An 18,098-nucleotide genomic window follows, 5' to 3' on the forward strand; every position below is an offset into this window, starting at 1 on the left:
GCCGGGTTTTCCGCCGCCCGCAGCGCCCGCCGTGCCCGCAGTGCCCCGGCAGCGGCCGCCGCGCCCCGACACCGGGAAAACCCGGCCTGGAGCGCAGCGGAGCGGAGCGGGACAAGCGGGAGCCTGCGGGGGTGGACGGGGACGTGGGTGGCAGCGGGGTGGGGGGGGGGTGTCCCGGGGGTGCTGCCCCCTGCGTGAGTGCGGTGCCTGGGGTGTCCCCGGGAATGCCACCGTGTGCGTGTGCGTGCACCCGCGTGTGCGTGCACGCGTGTGCGGTCCTCTGTGCTACCCATGTGCGTGTGCAAGCCCCTGCGTTCCCGCGTGTGCGCGCACAGCGCCCCGCGGTCGTTGCCATACGTGTGCGCGGTCCCCGCGCGGGTGCGGTGCGTGGGTGCGTGCATGTGGTCCCCCGCGTGTGCCGCCGGGCGCGCGTGTGGTACCCATCTGTGTGAGCGGGTGCGTGTGCGGCGCGGCGTGTGCGGGACTGCGGGCGTGTCACGCCCCGCGCGTGTCCCCCTCCGTGGCCGTGCCGGTGGCCGTGCCGGTGGCCGTGCCCCGCCGTGCGCAGCACCGACGCCCCCCTCCTGTCCCCTCCCCTCCCCTCCCTCCCCTCCCCGGCGGCTGCAGTTTCCTCTCCCGCCAGCAGCGAGCAGCAAGTGGATGCGCGATCGGGGCGCACACGCACACGCACACACACACACGCACACGCACACACGCGCGCACCCCGCCGGCAGGCAGGCAGGCAGGCAGGCAGCGGGCGGGCAGCACGGGCTCCGCGGGGCTGCCGGCCCCCGCCGCCGCATGCGGGCCCCCGCCGCCCCGCCGCTGCCCGCGGCCCCCGCGCCCGCCCCGCCGCCGCCCGCCGCCGCCGCCGTCTGATGAGCCGCGGCCCCGCCGAGCCGGGCAGCCGCCGCCCCGCCGCCCCGCCGCGCCCCGCCGCCCGCCACCATGTACCTGCACCCGGAGGCTGCCAGCGCAGGTGAGCCCGCCGTGCGCAGCGCCGAGCACCGGGGAGCCGGGGCGGGGGGACGCACGCCGGGGCTCGCCGCCGCCGCCCGCTGCCCCCTGCCCGGCCCCGCCGGCGGGACCGGTCCGCGCCGCCCCCCGCCTCCCCCCCCCCCCCGGGGCCGCGGCGGCCGCTGCCCGGCTCCCCCCCTCGCCTCCCCGGCTGCGGCTCTGCCGGAGCGGCCGGTGGGGAGTTACGGTAGTTCGGGGAGAAAGTCACCGCCGCCGCTTTCAAATGAGTCACCGCCCTGCAGAGCTGCCGGAGCCCGGGCGGCCCCGGCCCCCCGCCCGGGGACAACCCCCCCCCCCCCGCCCGGGGACACCCCAACCCGCGGGGCCGGCACCCCCCTCCCGGGGGAGCGCCCGGAGCGGGGCGAGCCCCAGCCTCCAGGCGAGCCCCGGGGCGAGCCCCCAGCCCCCCCCGGCGAGCCCCCAGCCCCCGGGGCTGAGCCCCCAGCCCCGCCGGGTGCCGGCAGCCGGACAGGCATGCGGTGGGCAGCGCATCCCCCCGCTCCTCCTCGCTCGCCCCCTCCATCCTTCTGGGGGTCCCCCAGCCCCGGTCCCCGGCACCGTCCCGCTGCGCCTCCGCCTGCCGGGGTGGGCGACTGGGGAAGGGGCTTTCGCCGGTGCGGTTTTGCTGAGCTCATGCTCGGAAGGCATCGGTCGGCCCCGGTACTGGGGAATCTGGGACGCTGCCGGCGAGGTTTTGGGCGTGCAGCCGCCCGGTGAGGGCTGCCCGAGCTGCCGGCAGCCGGTGCGGAGGGGAAGGGAAGGAAGGGAAGGGAAGGACGGGGTGCTGCCGGTGCGACGCGGCTCACCGGGGCCTGGCAGCCCTCAGCCGCGGGGTCCCGGGGCCCGGGGAGCGGCCGCCGGCGGGCAGAAGGACAGCATGTCCTGGGTGGCGTGGGGACGTGGGGACGTGCCGGCGGGGACGCGGGCGAGCACCGACGCGGGGAGAGCGGGCGCTGCCGGGGCGAGCTGCAGGCGCTGGGCAGAGCCAGGCCTGCGGGAACCGGCAGGTTGGGGCAGAGCTGGGGACCGCAACACGCTGTCCCCCGCAGCAGGTGACAGCGGCAGCGCTGCCCGGGAGTTGGCAGGTCCAGCCGAGCCGCCTTCGAGGTGAAGTTTCCACCTGCCCGGAGGCTGAGCGTTGCCTCTCGCTGCAGTCCGGGAGCAGCTCGGACCCGTGCCGCCCCGTCCCCGCGACCCCACAGGGATGCCCGGTGGGCAGGGGAGCGTGGCACGGCACTGCCGACTGCTTGGCCCAAGGTCACCCGGCGGGCCGGTGGCAGAGCGGGGACGCCAGCCTGTCCCCGCTGGCAGCGGCGCGGCAGGGCTGCCCTTCCCTCCCGGTGCCCCAGGTCCGCGCCCCAGTTATCTCCCCTCCAAACTTGCATCTGCCCCCCGTTTGCCCCCCTGGCCCTTGCCCCTGCCAGATGTCCCCCTTGGTGTTCGGTGGGCCGCTGCCGGCTGCCTGTGCCGCTGCCAGCGCTGCTCGGCAGGCTGCAACGTTAAAAGGCAGAGCCTGAGCTGCTGGGGTTCGGGGGTGCAGACCCCCTCTCTCCCCACCCCAAACCCCGCGGTCCCCGGCTGCTGGGTCTCCCATCACGTGGGAGTTTTCCCACGTCACTGGCCGCGGCCGTGCCGTGGCGCCTGGGGCCGTGGGGTGCCGTGGTGGAGCCGGGGGTGCGTACACCCGTGCCGGCGGCTCCCGGCTGGTGCTGGGACGCCGTCTGCTTAATTCACCGTTTCCCCCTGCCCCTGCTTTTCCTCCTGTGCCGCTGCTCAGCCGCGGTGCCATGTGGGCGCCGGGTCTGTCCCCCACCGATGGAGGCTGGGAGGGTGCTGGCGGCTCACACCCCCGCTGGGTTTGGCAGGAGCCAGGAGTTTTGCCACGCCGCGTCCCTGCGTGAAGCAATGCCCGTGCCCCCGCGAACCCCTGCCTGGCACCTTGAGCCGGAGGCAGCACCGGCCTCGTCCCCTGCTCCGTGTCACCGCGTGGGGAACAGCAGCTGCGGCCCCCCGCCCTGACGGCGCTTCATGGGGGGAGAAGATGCCATGTGGGGAAATTCGGGAGACTTTGCTGCCGTCTGCGCCGTGCTTTGCAGCCCAGGGAAAGGGGCCTTTGGGGGGCAAGGTGGAGCTCAGAGGTGATGCTGCGGGTGGGAGGTCTGGTTCTGGGGTGGAGAACCCGAGAGACCCTGGCCTCGGCTGGCAAGAGGTGTTTGAAATCGGGACCGAGCTGAGGCGCTTCCCAAAGCAGCTCCCTCCATCTTGGGCAGCTTTGCTGGGGGGCCGTGGGGGGCCGTGCTGCCGGCGGGGCCATCACCTGCGCTACCCGTGTCCCGTGATGTGTCGGGAGAGCCATGGCCGAGTGCGAAGCAAAGATTGGGTCTGAAGACAAAGGTACCCTCTGTGCCACGGGGACGGATGTCCCCCAACCACCCACGCTGGCTCCGGGGACGCCGGGCAGCTCCCTCCTCCCTGCCGCGATGCGAGACCCCCCCTCCGTCCCCGTCCCCGCTGCCGGTGCCAGCTGTCCCCGCTCCGGGGAGGTGGTTGCACCCCAACTGCTTCGTCTTCTCAGTGCATCAAGCAGGTGCTGGGGGGCCCCGGGTCCCCCTGCCCCACGTCCCCGTCCTCCCGGGCTCTGGAGGGAGCGTGGCGAGCGGAGCCGCGCCGCGGCAGCCCCGATGGAGGCGGTGAATCAATAAGCAGGCAGCTGCCTGTTTTCCCCCAGCGCTGTCTCAGGGCGGGCGATGGAGAGGTCTGCGCGCTGGCGCGGCGAGTGCTGGGGGCCATGGGAGCGGGTCCCTGGGGCTGGGACAAAAGCCAAAAGCTGGGTTCAAAATGGGCTGAAACACCCTGAGGAGCGAAGCGGGGGCCGGGCGGGGGGCCGGGGCGTGCGTGGAGCGGCTGGGAAGATGGGGGGGAAGCGCGACAGCCGGGGAAGGCAGACAAAGAGCGGAGGGCTGGCAGGCGGCTGGCAGCGTGCGGGCTGGCCGGCCTCGCCGGGAGCCAGGCACCTGCTGCAGCCACGCGTCCCGCACGGCACGGGCACAGCGCTGGCGGCTGCAGCCCCCTCCCTCCCCGGCACCCCCATCCTGCTCAGGGTTGGGGTTCACCTCCCTGCCAGCCCCCAGCCCCTCTGCTGCGCCGGGAGTGGGCTCAAGTCCCGGGGATGCTCCTGCCTGCACCTCGGAGCATCGCCCACGGCCTCACCCTGTCCCTTCGTCCCCCAGCGCTCACGTCCCCCCATGGCAGCTCCATCCCACCCTCCGGGGCAGTGGGGTGTCCATGCAGATGCTGAGCCCCCCCGGGGTCTCTGTTGCCTGCTCCCTCCCAGGGTCCTGCCTGCTCTTGCTCTCTCCCCACCACCCCCGAGCCGTTCAGCCTCCCCATGCCCGGGGGGGACCCACGCACGGACGTGTGACACGTGTCCCAGGGGCCATGCACAGCCAGGGGACGGCAAGGACAGGGTCGGGGGCCACAGCCAGGCAGGGGGTCTGGCTGGGAGGTCTGCCTGATCCCCCCCCCCCACGCCAAGGAGCAGGAGAGGAGCTGGAGGCGGCTTTCCACCGCCTGATCTCGCGGCTTTTCGGCTTGCCGGGGAAGGGCGGGGGAGCGGGGAATGAAGACAGATGCAGATAATATCGCTGCCACCCCCCGGCCCCTGGGGGCTCAGCTACAATATCTATTATAGATGGATCCAGCAGGGGAAGGGCTTTCGAAGAGCCGCCGGCGGGGCCGACGCACAGGGACTGCGTGCAAAGGCAGAGCGGCAGCGACAGCGTCGAGCGGGGGCCAGGCGGGAGGCTGGGCTCCCCGGGCTGCGACTGGGGGGCCAGGGTGCGTGTGTGGGGCCAGGGTGGGCTCGGGGGGTGGCGGGTCGGGCCGTGGCAAGCGGCAGGTCCTGCATCCCTGTGGGCGCCAGCCTGGGTGCGGTACGGGAGTGGCTCTGCGCCCACCTGCGAGCTTGGGGTGCCCGGCAAGCACCCCGTCCCCTGCTGTCATCCCTGGGCAGCTCCGCTCTCAGCCCTGCTGCAGGAGGGAGAGGGTCACCTTGGGGGGAGTTAATGAGGTTTGAAAGGGAAGCGGCCGATCGCGCTGACGGAGATGGAGCCGGGGTGGTGGCGGAGGGACAGCACAGCACAGCAGCCCTTCTCCCTGTCCTCCCAAGTGGGGGACATCGTGGGGACGGCCCTGAGGCTGCAGTCTGGAGGGCTCCAGGCACCCGTGAAACGAGGTCCGTGCAGCCCTTCCCCTCCGGCTGGGTCTGGGGGACACTGGTGGCTGCGGGGGGGGACGATGGGTGGCCGTCCCCGCTCCCCCATGGGTGGCCGTCCCCGCTCCCCCAGGGTCTCAGCGTGTGTCGCTGGAGGATGCACCCCAGAGCCCAGGGTCTGCAGGAGGATTTCCACCAGCCCCACGTCCCCCAGGCACCTGCCCCCAGCTCTGCGTCCCCAGTCCTCCATCTGGGGCCTTCCTCGGCCCTTTATTCCCCTCCTCTGCCTCCTCTCTCCTCCCCCCTGAGCTGCGTTTCTCCATCTTCCCGTGCGCTCTCCGCTGGCCCTCCTCTTCCTCCTCCGGCACCGCCAGCCCCCTGGTTGGGGGCTGTGGCCGATGCTGAGCATCCTCCCCGCACTGAGTTCTCTGCGGGGCCCCCGTCCCCGTGGTGGCCCTCCTGGCCGCAAAGCTCAGCGTCGGCATGGGTCCTGGGTGGCGGCGGCCGGGGGGCACTGCCCGGGGAGGGTCAGGGAGCTGGGGAAGCAGGCGGGGGGCTCGTGGGGCTGGGCACGGCACACGGAGCCCGCTCGCTCCGGTCCCCCGGGAGCCTCTGGCTTTCTGCCTCCCTCTCTCCCGCTGTCACCCGAAGTGCCCGGGAATGATGGAGGGCCCTGGGGCGAGAGGCTAAGTGGTGGCGGCGGCGTGGCGGTGCGAGAGCTGGCGGTGCGAGAGCTGGCAGTGCTGCTCGCCGGGAGAGCCCAGCCTGCTCCTCCGTGCCCGCCACCGCTGCCGGGAGAGGTTTCTGCGCCCAGGTGAGGTGGGGCTGGGGCTGCTGCTGGGGTGGGGGGCGATGCCCGGGGGGCTGCGGGGGACAGGCACGGCCAGGAGCGCAGGGCTCGTGTTTTGGGGCAGAGATGACCTGGAGCAGGGGCTGAGCAGAAGCCAGCCCCGCCGGGGTTGAGGGGCATCGTGAGGCTGTGGGGAGCTGGGTTTGAAATGGGGAGGGCGACGGATGGAAACCCCCTGGGACTCGGGCGTGGGGGCAGAAAGCCCTCAGAGGCTCAGGGGGTCCGGGCGCTCCTTGGAACGAGAGATGCGGTGGGGACCGCTAGGCAGAGAAACCACATGCCTCTCCGGAAATCCTTGGCCAAAAATAGCCCAGCACCGGGGGAAGGAGCGCCTTCACTTGCCAAATTCTCCCTCCACCGTGAGTTCCGGCTTGCGGCCGCCCCGGTGGGGGGACGGGTGGCAGCCCCTACCGTCACGGGCGGCTCGCCCGAGGGTGCCGTGGGGTCTGCTCTGCCGCGGGGCCGGTGGCAGCCGCGTGCGTGCGTCGCCCGGGGCCCTGCGGCTTCGCTGAGCGGCACGTGAACGCGTCGTGCGTGCATCCTGCGTGCCGGCTGCGTACTGGAGCAGGGCAGAGGCACGGCTGTGGCGCGCCGGCAGCTGCCAGCGTGCTGGGAGAGCGCGGGCGGGGGGGATGCCGGCGGGCAGCACGGCCTGGCTGGGGGCTTGGCGAGGTGCTGGGTGCCCTGGGCGTCCTCTCCCCGTGAGCGGGCCGATTTGGGGGCAGGTGCCGAGAGCAGCCGCAGGGTGCCGGGAGCTCTGGCTCTCCTCTCCCTGGGGAGTCGTGGGCTGAGCCTGTCCCGGTGGCTACGGCTCATGGCAGGAGGCTGAACCCTGCCACGCTGGTGCACTGACGGCTGCCGTGCCCGCCGGCCTCGGGGAGGGCTGTGTGGCTGACGCGCAGCCCTGGTGCCATACCCAAACCGGGAGCGGGGCTTACTTCGTGAAGGCGGCATGAAATGAAAGCCGGGTGGGCGAGGGACCTGACGGCTTAAATGGCAAAACACCCATCCCGTCCTCCATCACGCAGGTTTCTCACTCTGCCCCTCACCGTGGCGCCAGGGCTCGAGGGACACGTCCGTGCACGGCAGCGGGTTGGGACAGGGGATATCTGGCTGCACCCAGGCACGGGAAGGAGCTGTGCCGTGTTTTGGGAGGGTATCCCCTTCCCCCAGAGCCCACGCGGTGGGGACGGTGCCGGTGGGCGCCGCCGTCCTCGGCGGGGCGCTTGTGCCGGGCCCGGGTGTCTTGGCATCGCTGCGGCACCGGGCACGTAGGTGCTGGGGGAGAGGTGCCGGGGGTGCCCGCACAGGGTGCTGCTTGCTGGGTGCCTGGCACCGGCCGATCCATCCCGCGGGGTCCCTGGCAGAGGAGGCAGCACCGCACCGGGGGGGTCTGCGGGAGTCCAGAGGCAAAGCCCCCGGGGCAGGCAGCTCTGCGTGGGGGAGGCAGGGACGGACAGATTGACAGCTCCGGGGGATGGACAGATGGCTGGATGGAGAAGCAGATGTGTATGAGGGATGGATGGATGGATGGAGAGATTGATGGATGTATTGGAGAGGGGGATGCATGGATAGACAGACAGATGCACAGATGGAGACCAGACGCCCGTTCCCTTCCCTCTCGCCCCGGGCATGCCTGGGGTGCTGAGCTGTGGCGCCGCACCGCTCCTCTTCCCCGAGGCTCGTCCGACGGTGGGACGCTGGCCAGGAGCGCGCCGGGGCAGGGGGACGGCCGCGGGGCTCCCGGTGTCCCCCGCCGAGCAGCTTGTGCCCGCGCAGCCCCCGACAGCCCCCAGGCGGGTGGCACCGCCGGAGCCCTCCAGCTTGCCGGCTCTGCAGCCGCCCGGCCCTGCCGCGTGGCACGCCGAGCCTGGCTCAAAGCAGCCCCCAAACGCCCAGCAGGTTGTTTCCAGGGATGGCGGCGAGGCCTCGTCCCCCCTGGGAAGTTTTGCATCCCGGCAGCCCCCCCCACGCCCAGCCCCTCTGCCTCTGCCTGCGCTGGGGGCGTGGGTTTTGCCTGCCTGCTCTGCCCGCTGGGCAGCCCCGCCGTGGTCCTGCCCCGCTCCCACCCGCATTGCGCCCGGGATCCTGCACAGGAGCGAAAGCTGCAAATTCACAGCTTTTCAGCTGCAACCTAAAAATAAGAGGTTTGGGAAATATCTAGCAAATGAGTGGGAGGATGAGAAGAGGAGGAATTAACGGCCTGGCGCCAGGCAAACAGCATCTGGGAAGCCCCGGTGTGGCAACGCGGCCGCCTCGCTCCCCGCCCCGTGGCCCTCCGCCACGGCACGGCCCTCCCGCGGCATAAGGGGATGCTGTGATGCCATGTGGGGCAGGATCAGGCCCCCTTCCATCCCCCTCTCCGCAGCATCGCCCCATCCCCTCCCCAGCACCGTCGTCCCCGTTCGGGCTCAGCGTCACATCCCACCCCGGCTCCGCGGTTCGTGGCGACGGCTCGCGGCAAAACGTGGTGGTGGGGAAGCGCTGCTCGCTTGGCACCTTTTCCCGCTCCCCCCTCCCCGGGCGCGCACGCGTTTCCGCTGCCGGTTTGGCGAGGCGGTGAGCGGCGCGGGCTGGCACGCTGGGCGCCCGCTCGGCAGCGGCGGTGGCAGGCGGCTTGGCACGGGGAGAAGTTTCTCTGCGTGGAGCTGTGGCGTGCCGGCTGCGGGGAGAGGCTTTGATCACCGCTTCCAGAGAGCGCAGCGGGCAGCTGGGGCTGGGGGGGGGGGGGGGGGGGGGCTTTGCACAGCTTTGATTTCTCCCCCGGGGTACTTTGCATCGATGGGTCTCGCCGCTGGGCCAGGGCGGGTGGGAGGATGCGCGGGGAGACGGGGCTGGAATACCGAGCCGCTGCAGGGGAGACGCCGTGCCCGCCCCAAGCTGGGCGTTTTGGGCTCTGCACCCAAAAATACGGCCCTGAGAGCCTGGCGGGGGCCGTCCTCGCTGGTCAGCCCCAGCCCTGATGCCAGCAGGTGCTGTCAGCTTGTGCCCACCCTCACCCAAGGCCCTTGGCCACTGGCCACTCCAGGGAAGAGATTGCTAGCCTCTCTGTCCTGCTCAGGAGCCTTTCGCTTGGGAGAGCGGCCAGGAGCTGAAACCCCAGCTGGTGCTTTGCCCTCCCAGCACTGCCGCGTGCCAGGGCGGGAGGTGCTGCTCCGGGGCCGTGGCTTCGGTGCAGCTCCGTGGTGAGGAGCTGGGGACGGTGGGGGAGCTGTCAGTCGAGTCTGAGTGCCGGGACGGGCACAGGGAGACAGGGCTTCCTGGCCGCGCGGGGAAGGCGATTGGCGGGGAAAGGGGTGTAGCTGCCCTTGAGCGTGAGGGTCTCGCTGTGCCGGACTCGAGCGATGTCCGTCCTGGAGAGCTGAGCGTGCACAGGGCCACCGAGACGCACAAAGCAACCGAGATGCGCAGAACCACCGAGGTGCACAAAGCCACCGAGGTGCGCAAAGCCACCAAGATGCGCAGAACCACCGAGGTGCACAAAGCCACGATGCACAAAGCCACCGAGGTGCACAAAGCCACCACGATGCACAAAGCCACCAAGATGCGCAGAACCACCGAGGTGCACAAAGCCACGATGCACAAAGCCACCGAGGTGCACAAAGCCACCACGATGCACAAAGCCACCAAGATGCGCAGAACCACCGAGGTGCACAAAGCCACCGTGATGCACAGGGCCACCAAGACGTGCAAAGCCACCGAGGTGCACAAAGCCACCACGATGCACAGGGCCACCGGGACGCACAGGGCCACCGAAGTGCACAAAGCCACTGAGACGAAGACCGAGGCCAGGGAGGAGACGGGAGCAGGCTGGGGCACCGCGGGGTGTCCCCGGGCTGGGCTGCCTGCACAGGGGTGCCCAGCTCTGCCACGGCACCAGCACCCACCACCACCCCGGCACGGGGCTGCCTCCCTGCGCGTCGCCGGTGCCGGAGCTCAGCCGCGTGTCGAATCCGTTGGCATCGGCGGTTCTCGCCGCGAGCGCCTTGTCTCCGCCAGGCCGATCTTACAGGATCTCCGGCTTAAATGCTCCTTAAAGAAGAATAATCCCTCTCGGATTTCTGCGCCTCTCGCTTGTGCTCGGATCGGGTTTTGAAGTGTTTCCTCCGCAGCCACAAAGGCTGGAGCTCGCTCGTGCTCCGGAGGCAGCTAATCCCACGCCTGCACAAGCGGTGGCTTAGGGGAGATGGGCACGCAGCGGCAGGCTGTCGTCGCCGCCACCGTCCCAAGCACCCGGGGGTCTGTGGGCACAGGGGGCTCCGAAGGGCCCCCTGCTTGGCCAAGCGTATGGGTCCTCCGTGCCGAGGTGCACGCTTGCAGGAGGGCGTCTGGCATGGGGACCCTCTCCCTGCGTGCAGGGACCCTCTCCCCCTGGCGCGGGGACCCTCTCCCCTGGCGCGGGGACCCTCTCCCCGGCGCGGCCGGCTGCTGCTCAAGCAGCACCACGCAAATCCCACGCTGAAGAGCTGCGGTGCTGACGAGGCAGGTAATCCCCTCATCGATAACCGGCTCTAAAAGTGGAATTATATCCCATCAAGCGGTATTGAACAGCGATGAAAGAGCTGCAGGGCCGCGCCGCCGTGCCCCGTTCCCCAGCCTCCGCGGCCATCCCCTGCTCCGCCAGCGGGTGCGAGGGGTGGGGAGAGCTGCGCCCTGGTGCCTCCATGGCCCTTCGAGCCCTTTATGTCCTCCAAGGGTGGACGCGGGGTCTCCAGCTCATGGAGCGGCCCCTCGCCGTGCTCTTGGGATGAGGCAGGAGCAGCGACGGGCAGGTGTGATTTGGGGGGGCCACATGGCTGCAGGGACTCCAGGGCAGGGGTATGTGTGGGGCTGAGGTCCCACCGCTGCCATCTCGCATGCTCCCGGCTGTACCTACGCCGGCAGAGCAAAGAGATTTATGGCGAGTGCCACGTTTGTCACCCAGCTCCCCGTGTCCCCTCCAGCCTCTCGGTGCCCCCGTGCCCAGGGCCACCCGCCCCATGGCATCCCCATGCCGAGCATCCCAACCAGGGAGCGGATGCTGCCAGCCCGGGGACCCCACGCAGCGCCCCGGAACAGTGACCCAGGGCTGGGGACAAGCCAGGAGCTCCGTCCGCTCCGCTCAACTTCTCTAATTAACCAGTGCTAATTGCCCGGAAAACGAGTCATTTAAATCGTGCTGAGGGCTCCAGCAGGCTGGGGGCCAGCATCTCTCCCCCAGCCCTGGGGACGTGGCCAGCACGGGCTGAGGGACGTGTGTCCCCGCCGGGGAGGGCTGGCACCCACCTGTGCACAGGCACCCGCGGGGCTGAGCCTGGGGGTCGCCGGGGGCTAAGAGCCACGCCGTCAGTAAGCCCGCAGCATCGCGGCGTAGAGCCCTCGGGGCAGGCAGGTCCCCGCCGGCGTAACCATCGGGCTCCCCGGGTGACGCCAGGCTTGGGGCTGCGATGGCGGCTTGGCACGGAGAATTTGGCCAGGGGCAGGTACTGCGCACGGGGACCGGCGTGCGCCGACGTCCCTCTCCAACCCCTTCAGCGGCAGCGGCCGGGCACCGTGCCGGATCTCTCCTTCCTAAAAGCGGGGTAATCCCTCATTTGTGCCACGCCAGCACCTCTGCAGGCAGCACGCGTCCCTTCCCCTCGCCTTCTCCCCTTTGATTTCCCCCTCGCCGGATTACGTTGAGGATGAACTTGACCCCGCAAGGACCGAAGCATCTCTCGAAGCCGCGGGCTGAGCCCGGCGGGGTTACAGCGGGGGGGGGTCACTCTCACCGCGGTCATTAACGTGCCTCTCGCACAGCGGCCAGGCAGGGCAACCCTCTTTCAGCACGTCACCGTGTCCCCAAGCCGGCGTCAGGGCTGCGGGGTACACCGGGGAGGTGTTTGGGGGGGGCAGAGGAGGGCTCACCCCCATTCCTCGCCACGCCAGCCTGCCCAGCTGGCCCACGTGCCGAACTTGAACTGGTCGGGGACCCGCACCGCCGAGAGCTGGGCATCCCAAGGGGGGGGCTGCCCCAGCCCTCCCCGCCAGCGCGGCTGCTTTACATCCCCCCAGCAGCTTATCTAGCTCAGGTTTATAAATGTTTGAAATTAAGGGCTGGTCCCAAATTCCCTCCTAGGCAACAGTTGCTAAGCGAGTTTTATACACAGGCTCCTCGTGACCGAGGAGCGACGGAGGGGCCCCCCTCGCTGGGTTTGGATGGAGGGAGCGTGTGTGCCGGCTGGCTGTGCCGCTGGGGGGGGGCTGGCCGTGGCCAGGAGCCGGGACCCTCCATCCCTGTCCCCCGAAACCCCCCAGGACGACTTCACCACCCTCCTGCCCCCTCCGTCCTGCCCTGGCAGGGGCTCAGCGCCAGCCGTGCGGCTGCTTAAGGGGCTTTTATAAAACTCCCCTTTATTGCCACCATCCCCTCTGCTTCTCTTTCTTATTGCACCGGCGGCCGCGGGGCTGGCGGTACTGCGGCCGCTCCGGCACCCGTCTGCACGCCGGGGCGGGAGCGGGGTGCCGGCGGCACCGGGGACCCTGCCGCGTGACGGGGGGATGCCTGAGCCCCCGATCCGGCCGCCCGGGCCACTGACTCATCCCAGCCTCTGAGCCGCTGGCAAATTTCATTACAATAACAAGGTCTGCGGGCGAATTAATTATTAACAATTATTGTTTAATATTTATACTGCAGTACAGCTTCAGGCGGGCTGCTTCGGCCTCGCTGCTTCCCACGGCCGGCTGCGGCTCGAACGCTGGCCTGTCCCGATGCCGGGGTGCAGCGCTGGCTGCGGGGCTCCTGCCAGGGGACGGGGCTGAGCTGGGCTGGGGGTCCCACCGGACCCCCCCCAAGCCGCCTTGGGCCCATATTAATCCTCCCACGGTGCCAGGGCCGTCACGCCTGCTGGCAGCCTGGCCGTACCTCGGCGGCTGTGCCGGGGCTGCCGGATGCTGGAGACGCCCTGTGCCGGGGCAGGGGCCGTGGGGGAGGCAGGGCAGGTCCCTCGGGGGCCGGCGAGGGGTTTTGCTGCCCGCGGGGCTGCTTGGGTGCAGGACAGGAGCAGGGTGGGTGGGAGATGCCTGCCTGGCCCTGTAACCATCCCCAGCGCCCGCAGGGGGGGGTGCTGGGGCAGCAGAGGGGTCCGCCCCCACTTTTGGGGTCCCCAAGTTGTCCTCATGGCCAGGCTGGGGAGGAGCAGGGGAGCCTGCCGCCCCAGCCCTCCCCTGCAGCCCCTGCCAGGCACCTGCGCTGCCATTTGGGGTGAACCTGTGTGGGGTGGGCTGACCCAAAGAGGGAACCCCCGCTGTGGGGTGGCTGCGGGGCACCGGTGGAAAGGGCATGGATCCAGCAAGGAACCAGGGGATGGCTTGTCTGGAGGGGATGGGGAAGGGGAAAGGGACGGGATGGGGAAGGGAAAGGGGAAGGGAAAGGGGAAGGGGAAGAGGATGGAGAAGGTGAAAGGATGGGGAAGGGAAAAGGAAAGAGAAAGGGGAAGGAAAAAGGGAAGAGGATGGAGAAGGTGAAAGGATGGGGAAGGGGAAGGAAAAGGGGAAAGGATGGTGAAGGTGAAAGGATGGGGAAAAGAAAGGGAAAGGGGAAGGAAAAGGGGAAGAGGATGGAGAAGGTGAAAGGATGGGGAAGGGAAAGGGGAAGGAAAAGAGGAAGAGAATGGAGAAGGTGAAAGGATGGGGAAAGGAAAGGGAAAGGGGAAGGAAAAGGGGAAGAGGATGGAGAAGGTGAAAGGATGGGGAAAGGGGAAGGAAAAGGGGAAGAGGATGGAGAAGGTGAAAGGATGGGGAAAGGAAAGGGAAAGGGGAAGGAAAAGGGGAAGAGGATGGAGAAGGTGAAAGGATGGGGAAAGGGGAAGGAAAAGGGGAAGAGGATGGAGAAGGTGAAAGGATGGGGAAGGGATGGGGATGGGGAAGGGATGGGCATTAGGAAGGCAAAGAGGAAGGAAAAGAGGAAAGGGGAAGGGATGGGGATTAGGAAGGCGAAGGGGAGGGGGAAGCAACACAAAACAACAGCCGCTGTGCCGAGACGGCATGGCGGGAGCCGCAGGAGGCGCGTGGGGATGCTGCGACCCTTGCCGGACGCGCCAGCGCTCCCAGGGTGCCGGCAGAGACTAAAGCCTGTGCTGTGCTCCGGCCCGAGCTCCCGGGGAGCACCGGGTCCAGGGCATCCTGCCGGGAGCCCGGGGCCGGCGGGCAGGCCACTATGCCGGGGTGTTTCGTGGGGTCGGAGCCCGTTAGCCGGACCCCGTCCCCCACCTTTGCTCTCCCTGTTCTTGCCCGGCTCTCCCCGGGTGCTGCGTGCAGGGTGCTGTACTCACGGCCATGCCGGAGGCACCCCTGGGCGCGGGGCTGGCCCCCCTCCCCGCCCCCTCGCTGAGCGGTGGCTCTGCTCTGCTCCCCCGCAGGGGCTCCTTCCCGCGACGTCCTCCTCGTCTCAGCCATCATCACCGTCAGCCTTAGCGTCACCATCGTCCTCTGCGGGATCTGCCAGTGGTGCCAACGCAAACTGGTAAGTGTCCCCACGCTGGCCGGGTGCCCGGGGTGGGGAGCGGGCGTGGGGCACCCCTCCTCCCTTCCCGGCGTCCCGGGGCGCGCTGGGACGCGGGTCCCGGCCGCCCTCTGCCCCTGGGCGGTGGCTGGGGCGGGGGTCCCGCTGAGCGGGGGGCAACGCCTGCCGCCGGGGCGGCGGGGCGCGCGGCCGGGCGGCGAGGCTGCTGGCAGGCAGCGGCAGTTGCCGAGAGCGGTTTGTGGCGGGTGCCGGCTGCAGCTTTTATTTTGCTCTTTAGGAGATGTGATAATTAAATGTTTGGGCGAAACCGTTTGTGCGGCATAAAGGGAAGTTTCCAAATACATATATATATATTTGCGACAAGCGGTAACGAGCTGGCCCCTGTCCTGCTGGGCATGCTCCTGCCTGGAAGAGCCCCGTGGGAAGGCGGCCAGCCCATTCCCAGCAGCAGCGGGCACTGCGAGCCGGCCGTGCCGCCTGCCGTGCCCCCGCCCCGGCCCCCCAGCACCCCCGCGGCACCCGGCTTCCCTCCCAAGCCCCACCGCGGCAGGAGGGCCTTTGGCTTGGGACGGCACTCCCTCCTGCCCAGCGTCCTTCCTCCTCCTCCTCCTCCTCTTCCCGGAGCAGCCCGGCACCAGGATCTGGCCGCGTGCTCGGCTGCGTTTCCGTCGCCATCGGATTCGAATCTGGGTCAAGCGCTGCGACGGCAGCGGCTCTTCCCCTGCGGGAGATGCCCACCCCGGCGGTGCCGGCAGCCCTCCCCGAGCCGCAGGAAGGCAACGCTCCCCCGGGGAGGCGAGAGGGGGTCTGGCCGAGGAGAAGGCAGCGTGGGGCCGGTGGGAGCTGCCGTGCGTGGGGAGGGGAGGTGGGTGGGAAGGGGTTTCCGAGCCCGGCTGGTGCCACCCAGGGAAGGGCAGGCTGGAGAGGGAGGCGGCAGAGGGTTAGGCACTGGGGAGGACAAGGGCCGGTTGTGCTGAAGGACGAAGCTGGCAGAGGAACAAATAAGTATAAATTGGCCGGGAAGGCGTTCGGGCTGGGAATGGAAAGGCGCATCCCGGCCAGCCCTCGACAGCGCGCGGCGCTGGAACGGCTGCCTGGGAACCACGGCCAAACCCGCTGAGCGCTTGCCGGGCTGGCCCCGGTCTGCGCCCGAGTGGCAGCCGCGGGTCGGGTCGGGTCGGACGGGCCGGCGGCAGCGTCCCCGCGATCCTTGTGCTGTGACCTGCTGGGGACAACGGTGACTCCTTCCAGGATGGCCCGTGGGCGTCCAAGGAGGTCCGGCACCCCTGTGCCTCCCGGCAGGATTAGCCCGCGGGCATCCAAGGAGATCCAGCATCCCTGCAGCTCCCGGCAGGATTAGCCCCTGGCTGTCCAAGGACGCCGGCGCCGAGGGTGCAGGGAGTCCTTTGACGCAGCACTGCCAAGGAGACGGTTCCGTGCAGAGGTGATGAGGCCGGAGAGAAGGAGGAAGGAGAAATACTCTTCCGTTTCACGGGCGGGCTGCGTGCGGGGCTGGCTCCTGCCGGAGGGCTGCTCGCAGCTCCGGGGCCTCTGCGGTGGGAGGGCTGGTCCGCAACCCCAGCCTGCTCCGGCAGCTGCTCCCGTCCCACCTCGGCCTCCCCGCACCTGCGCGGAGCAGCCTCCGCTCCTAATTGTTCGCTAATTGGCATTAATTGCGCTCTTGTCCGCCCTGGATCGGAGCAGCACGCTGAACCTGCCGTCGGAAATCGCAGTGAAGTGCCCTGATTACAAGCCCCAGTTAGGAGCGAGCGCCTGCTTCATTATCAGATGGCAGCTCTTCCCTTTCGGTGGGGAAGGTGAACTCAATTAATTCAGGTTCAATTAATCCTAAAATTACCTGCTCCTCCCCCGGTGAGGCTGTGGAAGGGTACGCAGGCAGCGGCTGCCGCTCTGTCCTTGGGGTGACACAGGGTCCGAGTCCCCCTCTGCCCTCCGGCCCCTCGGGGAAGGTGCCGGGAGCCAGGGCGGCCGGGCCAGCGTCTCCCCGGTGCCTTTGCTGGCTCGTAAGGGCCAAGGGATGAAGCTCTCGGCAGTTTTGCTGCCTGGCTCGGTGGGACGGAGCTCGCTGACCGGGAGGCTGTAAGGGAAAAGGGCAAAATCCAGGTCAAACTCTCCAGCCGATGGAGGCGCAGCTCCCATCCCCATCCTCTTGCCACGATGCTCTGCGGTGTGGTGGGGGTCTCCCTGCCACCCCCTGACCCCCCTTCTCCTCTCCTCTCCGCAGGGTAAGCGTTACAAGACTTCCCTGGAGACCGTGGGAACTCCGGACTCCAGCCGAGGCCGCAGTGAAAAGAAAACCATCAAGTAGGTGCCAGGGTAGGGGGAGAGGGGCAGGGGGCTGCGGCACCGGGAGCCTCTCTGCCACGGGCCTGGCACGGCTGCAGCCCGCCCAGCACCCTGCCCTCTGCCGCACGCCATCCCCCGGTCGTGGGTGCCCTGCCTGCGTGGGGACGCGTGCCGGGTTGGTGCCGGGCGCTGGCAGCAGGGAAGTCCCTCCGTGGGGACAGAGGTGGCCATCCCTCCGCTCCCAGCGAGGAGGGTCCGTGCCCAGCCCAGCCCCGGTAGAGCGAGTTTGGCGGCGGCTGCTTGCCCGGCTCTGTGCCGGGGAGACTGAGCCACGGGTGGTCCCCACCGTCGTGCCAAAGCATTGCCAAGCCCTGCTCCTCCTGCAGCTGCCTGCGGGATGGGATGGTCCCCCGAGTCGGGGCGGAGGTGTCCCCAGGTCCCCCAGCCCCAGTGGGAGAGGGGCTCCGGGAGAGCCGGCGGGTTTCTCCAGCACCCTCGGGTACCCCTCCTGGCTCAGCCACCGAGCCGCGGGCGTGACCAGATGGAGCCATGGGGACCTCAGCGCAGGTGTCCCCGGGGTTGCCCCAGGTCTGGGGGTGCAGAGCCCGAGCCCTGCCCCACTGACGGAGCCCTCCCCGGCCCCGCTGCGTGCGCGGCCGGCACGGCTCTGCGGAGCACGGGCATCGGGGACGCGGTGGGGAGAGGAGAGCGGAGCTGGGGCGTCCCGTGGCGCTGGGTAGGGAGTGAGGCGGGGGGGCTGGCAGCTGAGGGGGTGCTCCCCCGGGCACCCCAGCTCTACCCCCGGCACCCCGCAGGGCTCTTGCGAGGAGCCGGGGGCTGGACCATCAGGAGGGAAATAGCCCCTGCCTGGAGTAAGACTATTGCAAACCTCCTCTCGTGGCTGGCCTGGCCTCCTGCCCGGGGTATTATTGGGGTGCGGGCGTCTGGGGCTACCTCGGGCACCCCTCTGCCTGGGCACAGCCCGGCCAGTCGCTCCCGGCCGCGCCGGGACTGGCCGTGCCCAGCTGGGACCGGAGGGGGAGGCACATGCCCTCCCGACGGCACGGCACACGCGGCTCTCCCTCCCCGGCTCTGGCAAGGTCCACGCAGCCGGGCTCAACCCGGAGACGCAGGCGGGCATCGACGAGGGGTGTGAAGGCCGGGCACCGGTGGCTTTTCAAGTCCCCCAGCGCCGGCGGGGAGCCGCTCAGCTCCACAGCCACCGGCAC

At 69.9% G+C, this 18,098-nt stretch overlaps 1 protein-coding gene across 2 annotated transcripts in view; it reads left to right on the top strand.

The window, feature by feature from the left end:
- The first annotated feature begins 849 nt into the window (after positions 1 to 849).
- Positions 850 to 18,098, top strand: part of SYT7 (synaptotagmin 7) — a 31,427-nt gene continuing 14,178 nt past the window's right edge. For both annotated transcript variants that reach the window (XM_075501837.1, XM_075501838.1), the window contains exons 1-3: positions 850 to 979; positions 14,459 to 14,562; positions 16,808 to 16,887. In XM_075501837.1, the coding sequence (XP_075357952.1) occupies positions 949 to 979; positions 14,459 to 14,562; positions 16,808 to 16,887 (215 nt within the window). In that variant the 5' untranslated portion in view covers positions 850 to 948. The remainder of the gene's footprint in view (positions 980 to 14,458; positions 14,563 to 16,807; positions 16,888 to 18,098) is intronic.

This window comes from Mycteria americana, chromosome 5 (genome assembly GCF_035582795.1).
Source record: "Mycteria americana isolate JAX WOST 10 ecotype Jacksonville Zoo and Gardens chromosome 5, USCA_MyAme_1.0, whole genome shotgun sequence".
NCBI classification, from domain to species: Eukaryota; Metazoa; Chordata; class Aves; order Ciconiiformes; family Ciconiidae; genus Mycteria; species Mycteria americana.